General features: G+C 41.4%; 1 protein-coding gene across 2 annotated transcripts in view; it reads left to right on the top strand.

The window, feature by feature from the left end:
- Positions 1-19183, top strand: part of LOC149460927 (multidrug resistance-associated protein 1-like) — a 382011-nt gene that overhangs the window by 65862 nt on the left and 296966 nt on the right. For both annotated transcript variants that reach the window (XM_089679079.1, XM_089679078.1), the window contains exon 3: positions 11463-11588. In XM_089679079.1, the coding sequence (XP_089535205.1) occupies positions 11463-11588 (126 nt within the window). The remainder of the gene's footprint in view (positions 1-11462; positions 11589-19183) is intronic.

Genomic DNA, 19183 nt, shown 5'->3' with positions numbered 1-19183 from the left:
AAGATGGTTTCATTCCCTTCCGCTTTACAGATTTTTTTCCCTCCAGTCTGCGGCTTTCTCCAGGTCGCCTGCAAGCCCTGTATGGTGCTGTGCAGGAACTGGTGCTCCGTGGAGTAGTTGTCCCAGTACCTGATACAGAGCATTTTTGCGGCTTCTACTCGAACCTGTTCGGCCTGGCAGCATCTTCTGCCACTATTTCTTATTGGATACGGCAGATGATTGTTCAGGCATATGCTGTTAAGGAGCAGGAACCTCCGTTCCCAGTTTCGGCGCCCTCCCCTAGGGCGGTTATCGCCTCCTAGGCGTTCCAACATCAGGCGTCTGTTAGCTTGCAAGGCGACGACCTGGCTGTCTGTGCACACATTTACGAAGTTCTATAAAGTTGATGTGTTGGCATCTTCCTATGCTAGTTTTGGCCACAAAGTATTGCAAGCTGCTGTTCAGTGCTCCTGGGCTCTCCCCTTTTGGGGTCTTTCGGAGTGTTGGCTGTTGCCTCTGGGTTTTTTTCTTTCTACATTGCATGGTTGCCCTCCCCTCATTCTGGCACTGCTTGGGGACATCCATGCTTTGTTAATGTTAAAAGAGGAAGCCACTGTGTCCGTCCAAGGAATGTAAGAGAAAACGGGATTTTTTTGTGCTCGCCATAAAATCCCTTTCTCTGAGTACATTGAAGGACACGGCACCCACGCCTCTCTTTTTTTGACACTGCTTGTAACGGACTGGAGACCTATAGCAGAGAGGGGGTTTTATACCCAGAGAGGACTTGCCCATAGGAGGTGCAAAGTCTTTCTTTTTTTCCTGCCTAGTGTCCTACTCCTGTAGGTGAAGCTATAAAACCCTGCTTCGTCGTTAATGTTAAAGAAGCCGTGTGTCCGTCAATGAACTCCAGAGAGGTTTTTTTTTTTTTTTTGTGAGTAAAAAAAAAAAATAAAATACCATTATCCTCTCCACTGGTTCCAATCAGTCTCCTGTTGTGGCCACTGTATGTCTATTTCCTTAGTGCCTTCCCTTTACCACCATGATATGCTCTGTTGGTTAGACTTTCAACCATATAAAGCCACCATAGTGCAGCACATTCAGAAAAAGAAGTTCCGTTTTAAAAACCCACTCACATTTAACAGAAGAAAATTGCACATAGAGTAACAGCAAGAGCTTGCTTGCAACACAAAGCATCCCTGGCCGTACTGCCGATGTTTCTGCTCTGACATCACCTGTCTCCTCTCCACACGTATCGTCACGGGTCACGTGACTTCATCAAGGGTAGCTAGGTGACATGCGCAGGTTGTTTATCAATGACAGCTCCTTTTTGTTTATCTCTTGTAATGGTAACCAGCCAGAAAGACCAGCTTACTGCCATCTAATGGTTGGAGGGCTATGCTGTATTTCTGAAGCCCCTCAGTATATGTGCATATAGCCGATCCTTAATATAATTTCAATGGGGTTATAGCAGGTAACATATATAACTTATGTTATAGGCAATGCACAATTGTATTTATCTATATTTTCTATATCTAGATTGTAAGCTCTAATGAGCAAGGCCCTCTGATTCCTCTTGTATTGAATTGTATTGTAACTGTGCAGTCTCTCCATTTGTACAGCACTGTGGAAACTGTTTGCATAAATCCTTTAGTAATCCAGTAGTAGTCCCATACATATATATAATACTTTCCCTGCTGAACTTTTAAAATAACTTTTATCTTATGGATAATACAACAGGAAGTGCTGGACCTTGCAAAAGGTAGATGAAACGCCCAAAAGTCTCTGGTGGACAGGAACAGAGTTGAGAACAAGAAGAAAAATTGGGCTGGGGGGAGGGCCTGAGCATGACGCTGTGAGACTGGAACGCAGGGGGGCCTGGACTCCGATTGCTGAAGCAGGACTGCCTTACCGAAAGTAAAATTCCCCCTGACCTACCTTGTGGGTCTCTCTGGGAGCCGGGTGGACATGAACGGACCGGGGAGGCTTGCAATCTCCCCCCGCGGTTGAACGGTGAGCAGCAGTGACCGGAGGAGCTGGGAGGCCCCCACATGGCAGTCTTGGGGGAATTTGAGACTGCCTGCAGAGGAGGGGATGAGACGCTGAACTCCCAGCAAACGGGGAGGCGACTGTGTCCCTGTACCTGTGTCCCTGTACCTGTCAGGAGAAGAGTGCTGTTGTTGGGCTCCTGCAGGAGTGAAGTGGAGGTGCTGCAGCGGTTAAGCTTGTGATCGTTGGAGCTCCCAGATGGACCGAAGACAGATCCCTCTTCTTTTTATTTATTTATTTTTTACATCATATGGAGAGGATCTGTCAAACAGCAGAATACAATAAAATAATAGACATTGAGACACTCGAGAGCACAAATAGTCTTGAACTGACGGATTATCTGCCGAGATCACCCATCCATCTGTCCATTCATAAGGAGCCAGAAAGTCATACTTTTAAGGATCTGGTGAGCTGCCGTGGACAACAGCTTAATAGCTATACCAATATTTGCTATATTGCTTGCAGAAGGAGGCTGGACACTGCGGAAGGAGAAATGGGCGGGGAGAAGGAGCTGGGTGTTCTCAGTAGGTCAGGTGTGACTATATCCTAATATCTATGCGAAAAGTCCATATAATATGAGGAGTAGAAATACCAAAGGAGGAGGGGTTAAGACCCCTCAGTCGAATACCAACTTGAGTTCAATTAAGAGATATTTGCCAACACAAGAAAAGAGCCCTGAGAGTCAAGGTCCAGGGGATCAAAAGGAAATAGAGGAAGTCTGATGGGGAACAATCTAGACTGTCATTTGGAATTCGGGATGGAGACCAGCCAAACAAATTTTCAAATAATGAAAGTATAATCGAACATAAAATGACGGGCCAGCAGGAAGCGTTATCTCAAATGCCTACTAAAAATGAGATGGTAGAAATGTTTGCAAAACTAGAATGCTCCATAAAAAATGGTGATTCATAAGGACCTGAGTAGAATCCTGGCTAGAGTTGAAGAAATAGAGGGGAAAAAAAGGAGGCCCAAGTGCAGGAGATTATAAAATTGGAAAAACGAGTAGAAGAGATGGAAAAAGAACAGAGGAAGTTATTTTATAAAGCGGAACATCAAGAGAATAGAGAAAGGAGAAACAATCTGAGGATCCGGGCCTACCAGAGGATACCAGAGAAGAGGAATTACTGGGAAAAATAAAAAGTATACTTAACCCCTTGTTATGTAAATCAGGCACACAGACATTAAAATTGGAGAGTGCGCATAGAATTAGATGCCCTCCAGGTATTGTGGCAAAGTATCCAAGAGATGTGATTGTGCGTTTTCATAATTACGAAGAAAGAGAGAGAATATGGAAAAAATTGCTTGAGACTCCTGAAATAAATAAAATATGGAGAAACGAACTTGCAGATTTTTGCGGACATAGCTCTGAAGACTTCGTCTAGAAGAAGAGTTTTGAAACCTTTATTAGAGCAGATGAAAGAGAAAGGAGTTCGGTATAACTGGGGGTTCCCGACATGTCTGATCGGGTGGAGAAATATTAAGTTGGCAAGACTAAGATACCCAGAGGACTTAAGACTTTTGTGAAAAATTAGAATTGCAGTTTGTAGATATAGAGGGATGGTCAGAGGGGAATGATTAGAACTGAGAAATGGCAGCAAATTAAGAGTAGGAAAAAGTAGCTGAAGGTGGGAGGATGTAGGGCCCAAGGAGGGGGTGGGGGGGAGGAGAGGGGAGGAACTAGAGAGGAGGGGAAGAGAAGGTGACCCCATTTCATTCTTTATTTTTCTCATCTCCCCTCCGCTCCCGTCTCTCCCTTCGCCTGTTGCCCTTACGGGCCCTCATCTGATTCACAAGAAAAATTATGGATAAGAATTATTTACAGTGATGGTGGTCGCCTGGAGCTCCCCAGGGTCTCGAAATAGTTGGAAGAAGGGAGAAGTTCCTATGTTGAGAACAGGGGGTCAAGAGTGGTGCTTATGCTCAGTCACACCTCAAAATAGGAATCGCCAGTGGGGGGGTCATGTCAGATTCTAGGGCAATATATAGACCAAGAGGGTTTTAGGGGACGGCTAGGGAGGGGAAGGCGGAGGTATTGGCCAGATGGGAGGGATGGTGTGTGTGTGTGTGTGTGTGTGTGTGTGTGTGTGTGTGTGTGTGTGTGTGTGGTAGTTGTCCATGAGTCAAATAGCTATGGTTCTCCTATAAAAGGATATGTAGATGTAAGAGAGAAATAGATATTAGACATGAGTCTGATTAGCATCTTCACATATAATGTGAAAGGTCTTAATTCTCTGACTAAAATACATAACATACTTAGGGAAGTGTACCAACATTCTATAGATGTGGCCTTCCTACAGGAGATACACCTTTTTATATGACACCAACATTAAGTTATACTCGAGGTACTACTCAAAATGGTACTATGTGGATTCACCAATAAAGAGAGCCAAGGGAGTGGCAATAGGATTTGCAAAAAATATACATTTTGAGGTTGAGGAAAAATTGGTGGATCCAGAGGGTCAGTATTTAGGATTGAGAGGGAAATTACAGGGGCAAAGATACACATTTGTAAATACCTTTTGCCCAAATAAGAATCCAGAGGACTGCCTTCTAAATCTAATTGGGAAAATTATGGAATTTAAGAGAGGTAGTTAGGAGGAGAGGGAAATAAGAGGACCATGTGGAGATTAAATGAGGCACTTTTGCAGGACCCTGAGATAGAAAAGAGGCTTAGGAAAGAGAGCTATTTTTTCTTATGAATGAAACAAAGGAACTATCAGAGGTGACTATATGGGAGGCTCATAAAGTCTGTATCAGGGGAATTTTGATAGCTGCAGGAACAAAAATAAAGAGAGACAGAGAGAAAATTAAAAGGGGTAATTTGAAGAATTACATAAATTAGAACTGGCACATAAATTCAAGCAGGATTTATATGGGAAGAATATTCTTAAAAGAGAAGAGTTGAAGGATCTAACTGAACAGGAAACAAAGTTTTTAATAGTCTCAAAGGAAAGATACCAGTGAGGGAATAGGCCTGGAAAATATATGATGCAGAGACTGAAGGAAAAGAAATCAAAAAATGATATAGAAAAAACTAAAGATGAAAACGGGGAGCTGGTCTACTTTACCACTGGTATCGCCGATGTGTTTTCAAACGTTCTATAGTAAGCTGTATGAGGTGAACCCCATAAATTTAAAAGCCACAGAAGAAGAGTTGAGGAAGAGAAGGCAAGAATTTTTAACTGCAGCAGATTTATCAAAAATTGCAAAAGATAATTTAATATCTTTTAGAACGAGCTATCTCCCAGGATGATATTCTATCGGCTCTGATGAACATGGCGGGGGGTAAGAGCCCGGGCCCTGATGATTATACAGTGGGATATTATAAAAAGTTTAAAGAGCTATTGCTTCTTAAACTTTGTAGATATATTAATGCGTTGGGAGTAGGACCAGAAATGAGAGGAGAATCATTACACGCACATATAACAATCATTCTCAAAGAAGGGAGAGAACTCACAATGTAATAGCTATAGACCCATATCATTATTAAATACGGTTGCCAAATTGTTTGCAAAAATATTGGCTACCAGGTTGAAGGAGTTCATGCCGGAATGGTACATTTTAGATCAGGTAGGTTTTGTTCCAGGAAGGGAAAGAAGAGACAACGGTGTCAAGGTCCTACCATTTCCCAGAGGATATGCTGCTCCATGTGCTGGCATCCATCTTGGATTTCTGCAGAGCATGGTAGGGGTCTTTTATGCCTTCACTCCTCTGCGGTGGGGTGTGGTTGATCACATATAAGCCTGTTGTCCGCACATGCCCTTTGCATTCGTGTCTTGTATGTTCGTGTTGCAACAAGCTCTGTTTATACTCTCGTGGCTCTCCTGGAAACTGACTCGGCTTTTTACTAGACTATTCTCTGCGTTATCCCTTTATCTGACCTCCCGTTGCTGAACCCGGCTTGTGACCTGTTGTTCTTGTCTACCGTTCTGTACTGTCTGTCCCGTTGTTATCGACCCGGCCTGCCCGACTACGCTATTGTCTTCTGGTTCCTACCAGCTATGCGCCATTGGCGGCGGCCATTACCGCAGCTGGGGTGTCTCGGGCGCCGCGACCTGGTCCCTGGCTGCGTCAAGTCTATCCCCACCATCAGGGGCCCTGGTGAAGGGCAGCCTGGGACTTAGACTCTGCACCCTGAGGGACTCCGGTCTGTGGGTGATGGTTGTTATCAGTCGGTGCATGACCCTGCCATTAGGCTTGCCTGTCCGTTCCACAGCTCCGGTCCTGACAAACGGCTTGAGGATGTTGCGCCTTTTACAGAAAGCAAAGAGGCAGGCAGTCAGCAATAATCCTGTCAATAGACGCAGAAAAGGCCTTCGATAGGGTAGATTGGGGGTTTAAGTTAAATACATTGGAGGCCCTGGGAATAGGGGAAAAAAATGTTGAAGTGGATAAAAGGGCTTTAAAACAGTCCTTCAGCAGCAGTGAAGGTTAATTGTACCCTGTCTGGGACTTTTTGAAAGCATAATGGAACTAGACAGGGATGCCCATTATCCCCATTATTGTTTGTGCTATCTCTCTAGAACCTCTTTTGGCAATGATAAGAAAGAACATTTATATTACAGGAATTAAGATAGAAGTAGAACATAAGGTAGCTGCATATGCAGACAACATGCTATTTTATATAGTGAACCCTAGAGTGGTGTTGCCTAATCTAATGACACTGTTGAAACAGTATGGAGAGCTATCTAAAAAATATACGCTACAAAATCTGAGATTTTGAATATTAATGTGTCGAAGGTAGAAAGGAAGAACTTACAAGAACAGTTCCCATTTGCATGGAGGGAAAGAGATTTAAAGTATTTGGGAATAAAACTAACCCCTGCAGTAAAGGACCTATACCAGGCTAATTATATCCCACTAATGAATGAAATTAAAGAGGAATTGAGGTGACTTTCAGGAGGGTGGGTTTCATGGATTGGACGGGTAAATATGGTTAAGATGGTAATAGTCCCAAAAATCCTATATAAGTTTCAGATGCTCCCTATAAAATTACCAGGATCCTTTTTTAGGATAATAAAAAGTTGATATCAAGGTTTATTTGGGCTAATAATAAACCAAGAATTAAGCGTGAAACCTTGTATTATTATAAAGAGAATGGAGGACTAAACTTGCCAAATATGAGGAAATCTTATTTGTCGGTGGTATCACGGGTGGTGGATTGGACACATAATTCACAAGAAAAAAGTTGGGTAAAAATTGAAGTCATTTTAATTAAAACACAGTTGGAGAGGATCATATGGATCCCACAAGAATTTCGGGCATTAGATGAAAATCGTAGTACACTTACACGGGATGTATTGAGAGTTTGGGATGGTTTACACAAGTCTATGGGTTGGAAATATAATTCATTACTGTTACCGTTGGTGGACACAGAATTTTTTCTTCCAGGGAAGGGAAACGTTTCGGGAAAATGGTTTAACAAATTCAATACCGGGCAATTGTACACCTTCCTGCCCAGGCCAGTTTTCAGGTTCCAGCGCTCTCACACTTTGAATGACAATTGCACGGTCATACAACATTGTACCCAAACTAAAATTTTATCATTTTCTTCACACAACTAGAGCTTTGTTTTGGTGGTATTTAATCACCGCTGGGGTTTTTATTTTTTGCTAAATTAACAAAAAAGACCACAGATTTTGAAAAAAAAAAAGTTTTTCTTTTTCTGTTATAAAAGTTTGCAAATAAATAATTGTTCTTCATAAATTTAGGCCGAGATTTATTCTGCTACATGTCTTTGGTGAAAATATCCCAAATTAGGATGTGTTTTTTTAGATTGTAGGAAAGTTATAGAGTTCACAAACTATGGTATAGATATGAATATTGATCAATCCTGAAGTATTGACAGCCAATCTAATTTCTTGAGGTCCAAGAATGTCAACAGTACAGATATCCCCCAAATGACCCCTTTTTGCAAAGTAGACAGTCTGACGTACTTCATAAGAGGCATGCCAAGTTTTTTGAAGTTGTATTTTTTTGTCATAATTTTTCGGAAAATGAAAAAATTAAGAAAATTAGTTTCACTATTTTTTTTTTTTTTACATATTGTCACCAGTGCAGTACAGCATCATCATGTAACTGGCATGGCGGTGATCAGGGACACTGACTGGTGACAGTATGGAAAAAAAAAAATTATCTATTTTTATTTTTTTTTTATTTTTTATTAATTTTTTTCCCTTTTTTTTTTAAGATTTTTTTTCATATTTCACTATGACCAAAGTAATACAATGTTACCACAGTAACATTGTACTACTTTGGGGAAGTGATCAGTATTTTTTTTTTTTTTTTTACACAATTTGCTTATAGCAAAGAATTACTTTGCTATAAGCAAGCATTTACCTGAATGACATCGATTCATTCAGGGTTTTTTTTTTTTGTGCTTAGCTGTGATTTGGCCACAGCTAATCACATTACGTGCATGTGATTAGCTGTGACCATTCACAGCCAGGCAGTAGTATACAATGGATGGCATGAATGAAGCCATCCATTGTATACAACTGTCATGTGACCTGCTGTGATTGGTCACAGCAGGTCACATGGTACCGGCAACGGGGCCGATACTCAGATCTGTCATCGGCCGTGTCCGAGGTACACGGCCGGTGACAGATCTCGCCGGTGCGCCGCTCTGCAGGAGCGCAATCTGCGCATGTGCGGGAGGACGCCATATGGCGTCCACCCGGAACGCTGATGACATTTGCCATTCGGCCATAGGGCGGGCGGCAAATGGTTAAAGATAGAAATGCACGTTTGGGAGATATATTCGCTAAAGGTAAGTTATGCACTTTTCAAGAACTGAAGAATAAAAGGAATTTGTTTTCTGTCTTAGATGAATTGACATATTACCAATTGGGACATTTTGTCTCAACACTTCCTCAGCCTCTGAGGATGGCGGGGGACATGCTGCCATTTGAAAGACTGCTGAGCTCCAAGACAGATTGTGGACATATAATATCTAGGATTTATAAGATCCTGGTCAAATTGGAGGGAGATGGATCTCTGTCGTTCTTGGAGGGTTGGAAAAGACAACTGGGTACAAAAATTAATCATCATCTGAAGAGGAAAATGTTTAAGTTAATGCACGGGGTGACAAACACTAATCTAGTTGAGATGAATTATAAATGCTTGTCTAGATGGTATTGCACACCGAATGTGGCACATAAACATATCACCTTTATGCTGGAGTGTGTGTGGGGCAATAGGGACAATGGCTCATACTGTATATGGTGGGAATGCCCAAAAATTCAGTTATTTTGGCAGGACATAATTCATCATATACAGGAGATTTGGGGGACATTTATCCAGAAGGATCCATGGGTGTGTCTTTTCTATAGAACAGAGTTGTCGGTAAAACAATATAAAAACTGTTTATTATATCATCTGATTGGTGCGGCAAAGGGTTTAATCCCTAGGTTTTGGAAGACCCAGGATCCACCAACACTGAGGGATTGGATAGACAGAGTTGAATATGTTAGTAGGATGGAGGAACATGGAGAAAGATGAAATGGAAATGTTTAGAAAGATTTTGGGTAGATGGTATGAGTCTAAAACATCAGAAAAATACCTAAAAATGAAAGGTCCCCCTAATAGTAGAACCAGAGAATTTAAATGGTTAAAGAGATCTATATGCATGACTACATCAATAGGAGGGGAAAGAGAGGGTAAGACGAGATTGGACAGGGGTGTTTTAGGGTGGGTATGGGGATAAAGTTTACGTGTATGATGTAATAAGATTATATGGTTGTTTTGTAATGTGTTTTTTCTTAAAAGAAAATTTAATAAAAGATATAATAAATTAAAAAAAAGAACAAGAGGAAAATATTGCTGTTGGTGTATCAAACCATATAAAAAGCTAGATGACTCCTCTTACAAAACTTCATTTATCACTAATATATTACATATAATAAGACTGATTCATTTAATATTTTAATGAAATTCAGTGAATTAATTTGGGGTTAATTTGTAAGCCGTCACCCGAAACAGGTGTTAGGACTAACACATTTGTTCAAGGTTGCAGTCAAATTAAAGAGTTGCTAGTTATTCTTGTCAAGCGCAATGTATCACACAGATTTTGTTGTCTTTTTTTTTTTTTTTTTTTCTGTCACTGCAAATTTTTTGGACATTCCTTACCAAAACATTTTTCTTTCCTGCACTGGGCACACATCTAATATGTACTGTAGTTTATGTACTATAAAAAAAATATTTTGTGCACTCTGAGCCACACTTTTAGCAGCTTCTATCAACTGTTTTTAGACAGCTGTCCAATGCAAATCTTTGATTTTTTAATTTCAAGATGAACCCCAGGCACAAATACATTTTATTAACCACCTGACCTCCGGAAGATCTACCCCCCGTTCCAACCAGGCCATTTTTTGCAATACTGCACTGTTATTTTAACTGACAATTGTGCAGTCATGCAACGATGTACATAAATTAAATTTGTCTTTTTTTTTTTTTTTTATTATATATAAATAAAGCTTTCTTTTGCGTTATTAAAAAACAAAAAAAAAAAAGTTTGTAAAAAAAATTTATTTTCTGCTATAAAACCTATCCAATTAAAACATTTAAAATCTAATTTCTTCATAAATTTAGGACAAAATGTATTCTGCTCTATAGTTTTAGTAAAGAGCACCACAATAAGCATATATTGATTAGTTTGTGCAACAGTTGTTGCGTCTTCAAATTATGGGACATATACTGTAATTTTTTTAATTTATTTTTTTAATACTAGTAATAGCGTCGATCAGCGACTTATAGCGGGACTGTGATATTGCGGTAGACATTTTTACACGGACTGACACTTTGTGGGAACCAATGACACTAATATAGAGATGAGTGCCAAAAATATGCATTAACACTACTAATGACTGGCTGGGAAGGGCTTAAACATCTAGGGTGATCAAAGGGTTAACTGTGTGTCTAGCTATGTGCTCAGTGTACACTTGGTGGTGCTTCACTAGGGTAAGTGAAGGATACTGTTCCCAGCTTTGCAGGGACACACAATCATTAACTCCCCTGTCCCCATCCCCAGTCAGAACAGAGCTGTGACTTGTTTACATAGGCAGAGCTCTGTTCTGTGTCGTGCCCAATGATCAGTGGGTGCAGGCGGACATTCGTTCACCGACACTCGCAGATTGGCTTCTGCTGTGATTGTTCACATCAGAAGGGATTTACCGCATGCGTGAGCTCTCCCCCCTGTGGCGAAAGTGCAAATCATATATATATATATATATATATATATATATATATATATATATATATATATATGTGTATATATATATGTGTATATATATGTATGTGTATATATATGTATGTGTATATATATGTATGTGTATATATATATGTATGTGTGTGTGTATATATGTATGTATCTAGAAATATACATTATAGAAATATAATTTCTAGCTTTGTAGTAATGAGATCTGTTTTTTTTTCTGCAGGCTTTAGGGTTCTTATTATGGCTGGTCTGCTGGGCAGATCTCTTCTATTCTTTCTGGGAAAGGAGTCAAAGTATTTATCGAGCTCCAGTTTTTGTTGTGAGCCCCACTGTGCTGGGAATAACAATGGTAAGATTTTCCTTCCAAGGGTGTAAAGACATTAATATGCATCCATCTTGGGTGGGCTACCCATATCTGTCATGGTATGTTGACTTTCTTCATAAAAGTGAATGTTTTAACGGTTTTCTTCTTTTCAAGGTCAGCTGACAATTTAAGGGATAAGTTCACCAATAAATGCACATATTTTTCCAGGAAAAGAAATCTGTATTTATTATTTTTTTTCAATAAGGAGTCTGGAAAGCATTGCACCTATGATCAGTGGATCTGTCGTGCAATACCAGACTCCTGTAGACAAGCTATAAAAACAATGTAGCAGATATAAGAAGCGCCACAGAAAATGCAAAATAAATCAAATAATAAGCAGCACCTCTAACCAAAAAAGGTAAAATAGTGTACAAATAAAATCTGCGCTAATTATTCACAAAACATGCAAGGATAAATAATAAAGATAAATGAATTCATAAATATAAACATACAGTGGGGCAAAAAAGTAATTAGTCAGCCACCAATTATGCAAGTTCTCCCACTTAAAAAGATGAGAGAGGCCTGTAATTGTCATCATAGGTAGACCTCAACTATGAGAGACAAAATGAGAAAAAAAAATCCAGACAATCACATTGGCTGATTTGGAAAGAATTTCTTTGCAAATTATGGTGGAAAATAAGTATTTGGTCACCTACAAACAAGCAAGATTTCTGGCTCTCACAGACCTGTACCTTCTTCTTTAAGAGGCTCCTCTGTCCTGCACTCATTACCTGTATCAATGGCACCTGTTTGAACTTGTTATCAGTATAAAAGACAGCTGTCCACAACCTCAAACAGTCACACTCCAAACTCCACTATGGGGAAGACCAAAGAGCTGTCGAAGGACACCAGAAACAAAATTGTAGACCTGCACCAGGCTGGGAAGACTGAATCTGCAATAGGCAAGCAGCTTGGTGTAAACAAATCAACTGTGGGAGCAATAATTAGAAAATGGAAGACATACAAGACCACTGATAATCTCCCTCGATCTGGGGCTCCATGCAAGATATCACCCCGTGGGGTCAAAATGATCACAAGAACGGTGAGCAAAAATCCCAGGATCACACGGGGGGACCTAGTTAATGACCTGCAGAGAGCTGGGACCAACGTAACAAAGGCTACCATCAGTAACACACTACGCTGCCAGGGACTCAGATTATGCAGTGCCAGAAGTGTCCCCCTGCTTAAGCCAGTACATGTCCCGACCCATCTGAAGTTTGCTAGAGAGCATTTGGATGATCCAGAAGAGTAGTGGGAGAATGTCATATGGTCAGATGAAACCAAAATAGAACTGTTTGGTAGAAACACAACTCGTCGTGTTTGGAGGAGAGAGAATGCTGAGTTGCATCCAAAGAACACCATACCTACTGTGAAGCATGGGGGTGGCAACATCATGCTTTGGGGCGGTTTCTCCGCAAAGGGACCAGGACGACTGATCCATGTACAGGACAGAATGAATGGGGCCATGTATCGTGAGATTTTGAGTGGAAACCTTTTTCCATCAGCAAGGGCATTGAAGATGAAACATGGCAGGGTCTTCCAACATGACAATGATCCCAAACATACCGCCCGGGCAACGAAGGAGTGGCTTCGTAAGAAGCATTTCAAGGTCCTGGAGTGGCCTAGCCAGTCTCCAGATCTCAACCCCATAGAAAACCTTTGGAGGGAGTTGAAAGTCCGTATTGCCCAGCGACAGCCCCAAAACATCACTGCTCTAGAGGAGATCTGCATGGAGGAATGGGCCAACATACCAGCAACAGTGTGTGCCAACCTTGTGAAGACTTACAGGAAACGTTTGACCTCTGTCATTGCCAACAAAGGATATATAACAAAGTATTGAGATGAACTTTTGATATTGACCAAATACTTATTTTCCACCTTAATTTGCAAATAAATTCTTTCCAAATCAGCCAATGTGATTGTCTGGATTTTTTTTCTCATTTTGTCTCTCATAGTTGGTCTACCTATGATGTCAATTACAGGCCTCTCTCATCTTTTTAAGTGGGAGAACTTGCACAATTGGTAGCTGACTAAATACTTTTTTGCCCCACTGTAAGTCCAGCCACCATAACAGTGATAGTCCAATATCAACTTAATGTCAATCTTGAAAACAAACACCCATGTGCAAATCCGACACCAGATGAAATGAATACACTCACCAGAGCTATATGCAGATTATATTATAAACCAGCATGATAGCATTTTGCTCTGGGAGCAATGATCTGCAGGATATCTCAGTAGAGGAACAGCAACCAATAGTGATCCAATCAGCACATATGGAACAGCTAGGCAGCACATATGGAACAGCTAAGCAGCAAATGATCTTCCAATAACATGGGCAAAGCTCGAGGAATAAGAATAGATATGATGGTGCAGTACGTTTAAAATCAGTAAAATTTTATTAATAAAGTATTGAACTCACAAAGAAGGTGTCTAGCTGACACCAGCAATGACAGCCTCTAAAATGCCACATCCACAAGGGAAAAACCAAGGGACGAACCTCCTGCACTGCAATCAACACAGCCGACAGCTGGGAGGAACGTTCCAACGTCACTTCCACTAGGCCAGGCCCAACGCGTTTCGTCACTTGACGTCTTCAAGGGACTCCGCCCCTTGAAGACGTCAAGTGACGAAACGCGTTGGGCCTGGTCATTGCTGGTGTCGGCTAGACACCTTCTTTGTGAGTTCAATACTTTATTAATAAAATTTCACTGGTTTTAAATGTACTGCCCCATCATATCTCTTCTTATTCCTCGAGCTTTGCCCATGTTATTGGAAAATCATTTGCTGCTTCGCTGTTCCATATGTGCTGCCTAGCTGTTCCATATGTGCTGATTGGATCACTATTGGTTGCTGTTCCTCTACTGAGATATCCTGCAGATCATTGCTCCCAGAGCAAAATGCTATCATGCTGGTTTATAATATAATCTGCATATAGCTCTGGTGAGTGTATTCATTTCATCTGGTGTTGGATTTGCACATGGGTGTTCATTTTCAAGATTGACATTAAGTTGATATTGGACTATCACTGTTATGGTGGCTGGACTTATGTTTATATTTATGAATTCATTTATTTTTATTATTTATCCTTGCATGTTTTGTGAATAATTAGCGCACTTTTTATTTGTAAGCTATAAAAACACAAAGAAAGAGGGCACAAACACCTAGTGCATTATCTTTAGCACTTTATTAAAGGGTATGGGAAGACATAAATTATACTCACAAGCCAAGTGGGCTGATAGCATATATAACACACAAGGCACTGGGGAAAAAGTCCGCTATCCAGCTTCACCTGGCAAATGGATGACCTCTGCTAGCTGACGCGTTTTGGAGAACTGGCCCCCTGGAAAAGCACCTTTTCCCCATGTTGATGAGGACAAAGACCTTTTCCCCACAACCCTGGCCAGGTGGTTGTGGGTGTGCAGGGGGGTAGCTTATTGGAATCTAGAAACCCCCTTTAACAAGAGGTCCCTCAGATCTGGCTCCCGCCACCCCCAACCCATTTTAATGATTATATTCTACACCTTATCATTCACCAAAAAAAAAATGTCAAAAGTAAGAAACACAAACCTAGTTTTTGTGAAGACCTTTATTACGAAAAAATAAACAACTTTTACCCCGATATAAATTGATCGTCAATCATGATGAATGCCGAACCGCATGAAAAAAAGCCTGCCAAACACAAATGCTTCTGTTGTTTGACATTTGCCAAATGACAGCCCTAACCCCCCCCCCCCCCCGGGCAGGGTCTCCTAGGTGGGGTAGCTCTGCCCCCTATGACAACACATGCCGCCTCCTGAAATCCTGTCCATGACATCATATGGGGTGGGGTTGCCTAGTGAAGTTGCCAGGTTCACTCGCCCTCTGTGACATTGAAGGGAGTAGTCTTGGGCGGCATGTGACGTAATCAGTAGGCAGCGAGTTTTTATTTTTTTCTTTGGTGGGTTAGCAGCCAGCATTCATCATGATTTGGGGGGGACATGTTGTGCGTGTGGTGTTTTTTTTTTTTTTTTTTTTTTTTTTTTTTTTTAAATAAATATTAAAAAAGAACTTGTCGGAAGGTAAATGTGGAGGGCGGAGCCTAACTATGGCGGCAGCGGAAAGCTCGTGGTAGGAGCTCCCGGCCGGAGCCCCTCCGACTGATCACCTTTTGTGACCCACAAAATTCCCCTGAAGCATGGAGCCCTAGAAGCCGGAGACCTACCTCGGACAGGCGGGCTCCCTCGGCAGAGTGGCGGCCTGCGGGAGGAAGAGCTGGGGAACGGAGATCATCCGAGAGAGGTGGAGACGCTGAGTGCGGTTGCCGGGTAACAAGGAGGCGCGGCCGGGACATGTGACCGGCCGCAGTGCATCCCTGGGAGGCGAGGAAGCCGGCCGGCTGGAGGCTGACAGGGAAAGGAGAGATATCGTTCTGTTGGACGACCAGACGCTTTTGGAGCACTGTGGGGGTGCACTGTGAAGAACTGCCTGCATAAAAAGAAAATAGAGGAAAGTCCTGGAGGGTCCCCCTGAGAGCAAGAGAGCCGACCTGCTGAAGAAATGGAGCCTGGAGGAGTCCCATGAGAGGAGCAGGAAGGGTGAGTGGCTTCGGCTGTGGCCTCAATTATAACAACTGTGCAGATTTGGGAGAAACTCTATCAAGTTGAAGGAAGGCAGAGAGTGAGGAAAAAGGGGGGGGGGCCCCCAGAGAATATAAAGAAGAATGTAAGGTGTAGGCAACAACACACAGAAAAGTTAACGGAAGCGGCTGGGATCTCCATCTCTATACCATATTGATGTCTTTTTTCTGTGTAAAATCCAAGTTTATGAGAAAAAAATAAAAGAAATAGAAGAAATGAAAAATAAAAGTGCAAAGGGAACCGGGCCTAAAGGGACCCAAACGGGCACAATTAAAAAGTACACATCCCAGGGAAACGTGACTCCGGAAAGGCACCAGAGCAGAAATGACAAAGGAGAATCAGACTTAAGCATGCAAAGTAGTCCTAAACAATTAATGGATTTGGAGATCAGTAGTCAACAAATATCAGAGACAGAAAAAGATCTACAAATCCCAAATAAAAAAGAGATGACAGAAATGTTTAAAGATCTGGAGAGAACAATAAAGAAAGAAATGGTAAATATTCGGAGCGATTTGGGGCAACTGTTGTTAAGAGTGGAGGAAACGGAGCAGAAAGTTAAAAACCAGACCCAGATTATTTCCGAATTAGAAAAGAAGATAAGTAATATGGAAAAAGTTCAGGAAAAATGGTTATACAAGGCGGAAATTCAAGAGAATAGAGAAAGAAGGAGAAATATAAGAATAAGCGGGGTACCGGAAAGCCTAAAAGGACAACAAATGGAAGAGGCGGTGTGTAAAATACTGAACTTTATAACGGGAAACTCTGATTTGGAAAGGACTAATATAGAAGGGATCTCTAGAAATGGGAAACTCCAGGGGAAACATGAGAAGGATAGGCCGAGAGACATACTTGTTAAATTTTATGAACTGCAGCAAAGGGAAAGAATCTGGAGGAAAACTAAGGGAAAACCAGTAATAAAATATGGAGAAATGGACATCCAAATATATGCGGACTTGTCACCGGAGACTCTCCGAAGGAGGAGAGCTCTGAGGCCCTTGCTGGAGCAGATGAGAAAACAGAAGGTGCAATATAGATGGGGGTACCGGAGTGCTTAATAGGATGGAAAAATGGAATAACAGCCCAATTGAGGTTCCCAGAGGACTTGAGAAATTTCTGCGATAGACTGGAAATGCAGAGAATTGAAATTAATGGATGGGAAGAAGAACTCGGGGGAAATAGATTAAGGAGAGGGGAGGGGTGGAGACTGGCGGAGGGGGGGGGATAGGGTTGGGGGGAGGGGGTGGAGGGGAGAGAGGAATTTTTTTTTTTTTTCCTCTCCCTCTTGCCTCCACTCCGGCGCCTGTTTACTCCCTCACCCCTCTAGCTTAACTCCTTTTCCTCTTCTTTTTGTTAAGAAGTATATGTAGAAAAGGGTTCAATAGGGAGATCTGGATCGAGGGGAGGCTGTCCATGGGAGGAGTGTAGCCCTAAGGATTATATCAAAGGTGGATGCTAGATCCACAAATGATGGTTAGGCAAAGCGAAGGCCTAAAAAGAGGGGAGAGGGAGGGGGGGAGTGATGTCAACGATGCCGGGGAGGGGTAGGAAGGAAGGAACGGGGGGGGGAGGGAGAGGGGGGAGGGATAAGGGGGGAGAAAAAGCTAGTGGGATAAAAACGCTCTATAGGAATAAGAAAAAGGAAAGTAAGGAGGAAAAAGGAGGCAGGAGGAAAAGAGTAAGATGGAAGAAATCCAATATATAACCTACAATGTAAAAGGGTTAAGCTGTCCAGGAAAAAGATTTAGGTTATTTAAAGAACTACAACATAGAAAATCTTCAGTGGTATTTCTGCAAGAAACACACCTAGAGATAGAGTCGAAGATTAGATTGAGGACCAGGTATTTTCCAACATGGTTTTTTGCGGACTCACCAATTAAAAGAGCAAAAGGAGTTGCTATAGACTTCGCTAAAAATATAAGGTTTGAGGTTGAGGAGAGATTAACGGATCTGGAGGGAAGGTTTCTATTTTTGAGAGGTAAACTACAGGGAATTGAGTGCACAATAGTAAATATATACAGTCCAAATAAGAAGCCAGAGACATTCATGAGAGAAGTGCTGAAGAGATTGATGGATTTTAAAAGAGGGTGTATGATTCTTGCGGGAGACTTTAACCTCTGTATGGATCAGCGGATGGACACTAATTCTGCTATGCGGAGAGAGGAAAGCAAGTCCATGAGAAGGTTAAAGAAACTGATGCATGAGTGTCAATTGGTGGACATCTGGAGAATCAGGAATATGAAGGAGATAATTATACTTTCTTTTCGCATGTACATAAGACTTATTCTAGACTAGATTACATATTAGTAGAACATCAAATGATAGAGTGGGTGGGGGAAGTAAAAATAGGAGAAAGCACTCTGTCGGACCATGCCCCGGTTGCAATGAAGCTAAAATGGGGTAGAGAGGAGCGAGAGGGATATGTGTGGCGGATGAATGAGGCACTCCTCATGGATGAAGAGATCGGTCAAAGAATTGAGAGGGAAATTGAATGGTTTTTTGAAGAGAATGAGACAGAGGATGTGTCGGTTGCAACGGTGTGGGAAGCACATAAAGCCTACATCAGAGGTCTTCTCATTGCAATGGGGGCAAAAAAGAAAGGAGAGAAAAGATAAACAGATTATTTAATGAAATACATGATATTGAACAGGTGCATAAAAGGGAAAGATCTAAGGAGATAATGCAGCTGTTAATAAAGAAGAAAGAAGAATTAGAGAATGTGATAGAGGAAGAAAAGAGTCTTTAATAAAATAACATGTGAAAGGTATAGATGGGGAGATAGGCCGGGAAAGTATTTAATGAGAACTTTAAGAAAGAAGAAAAATAGAAATTATATTGAGAAAATAAGAAATTCCAAGGGGGAATTTGTACGGTCAACCAAGGATATTGCCAGGGTATTATAACGGGCTGTATAATATCATACCCCAGGACATATTCAAGAAAACGGAAAATCAGTAAATAGAG

This window comes from Staurois parvus, unplaced genomic scaffold (assembly GCF_062004578.1).
Source record: "Staurois parvus isolate SC_StPar_1 unplaced genomic scaffold, SC_StPar_1.0 ptg000217l, whole genome shotgun sequence".
In the NCBI taxonomy this organism is placed as follows: Eukaryota; Metazoa; Chordata; class Amphibia; order Anura; family Ranidae; genus Staurois; species Staurois parvus.
This window is presented reverse-complemented; position numbering and strand designations above follow the sequence as displayed.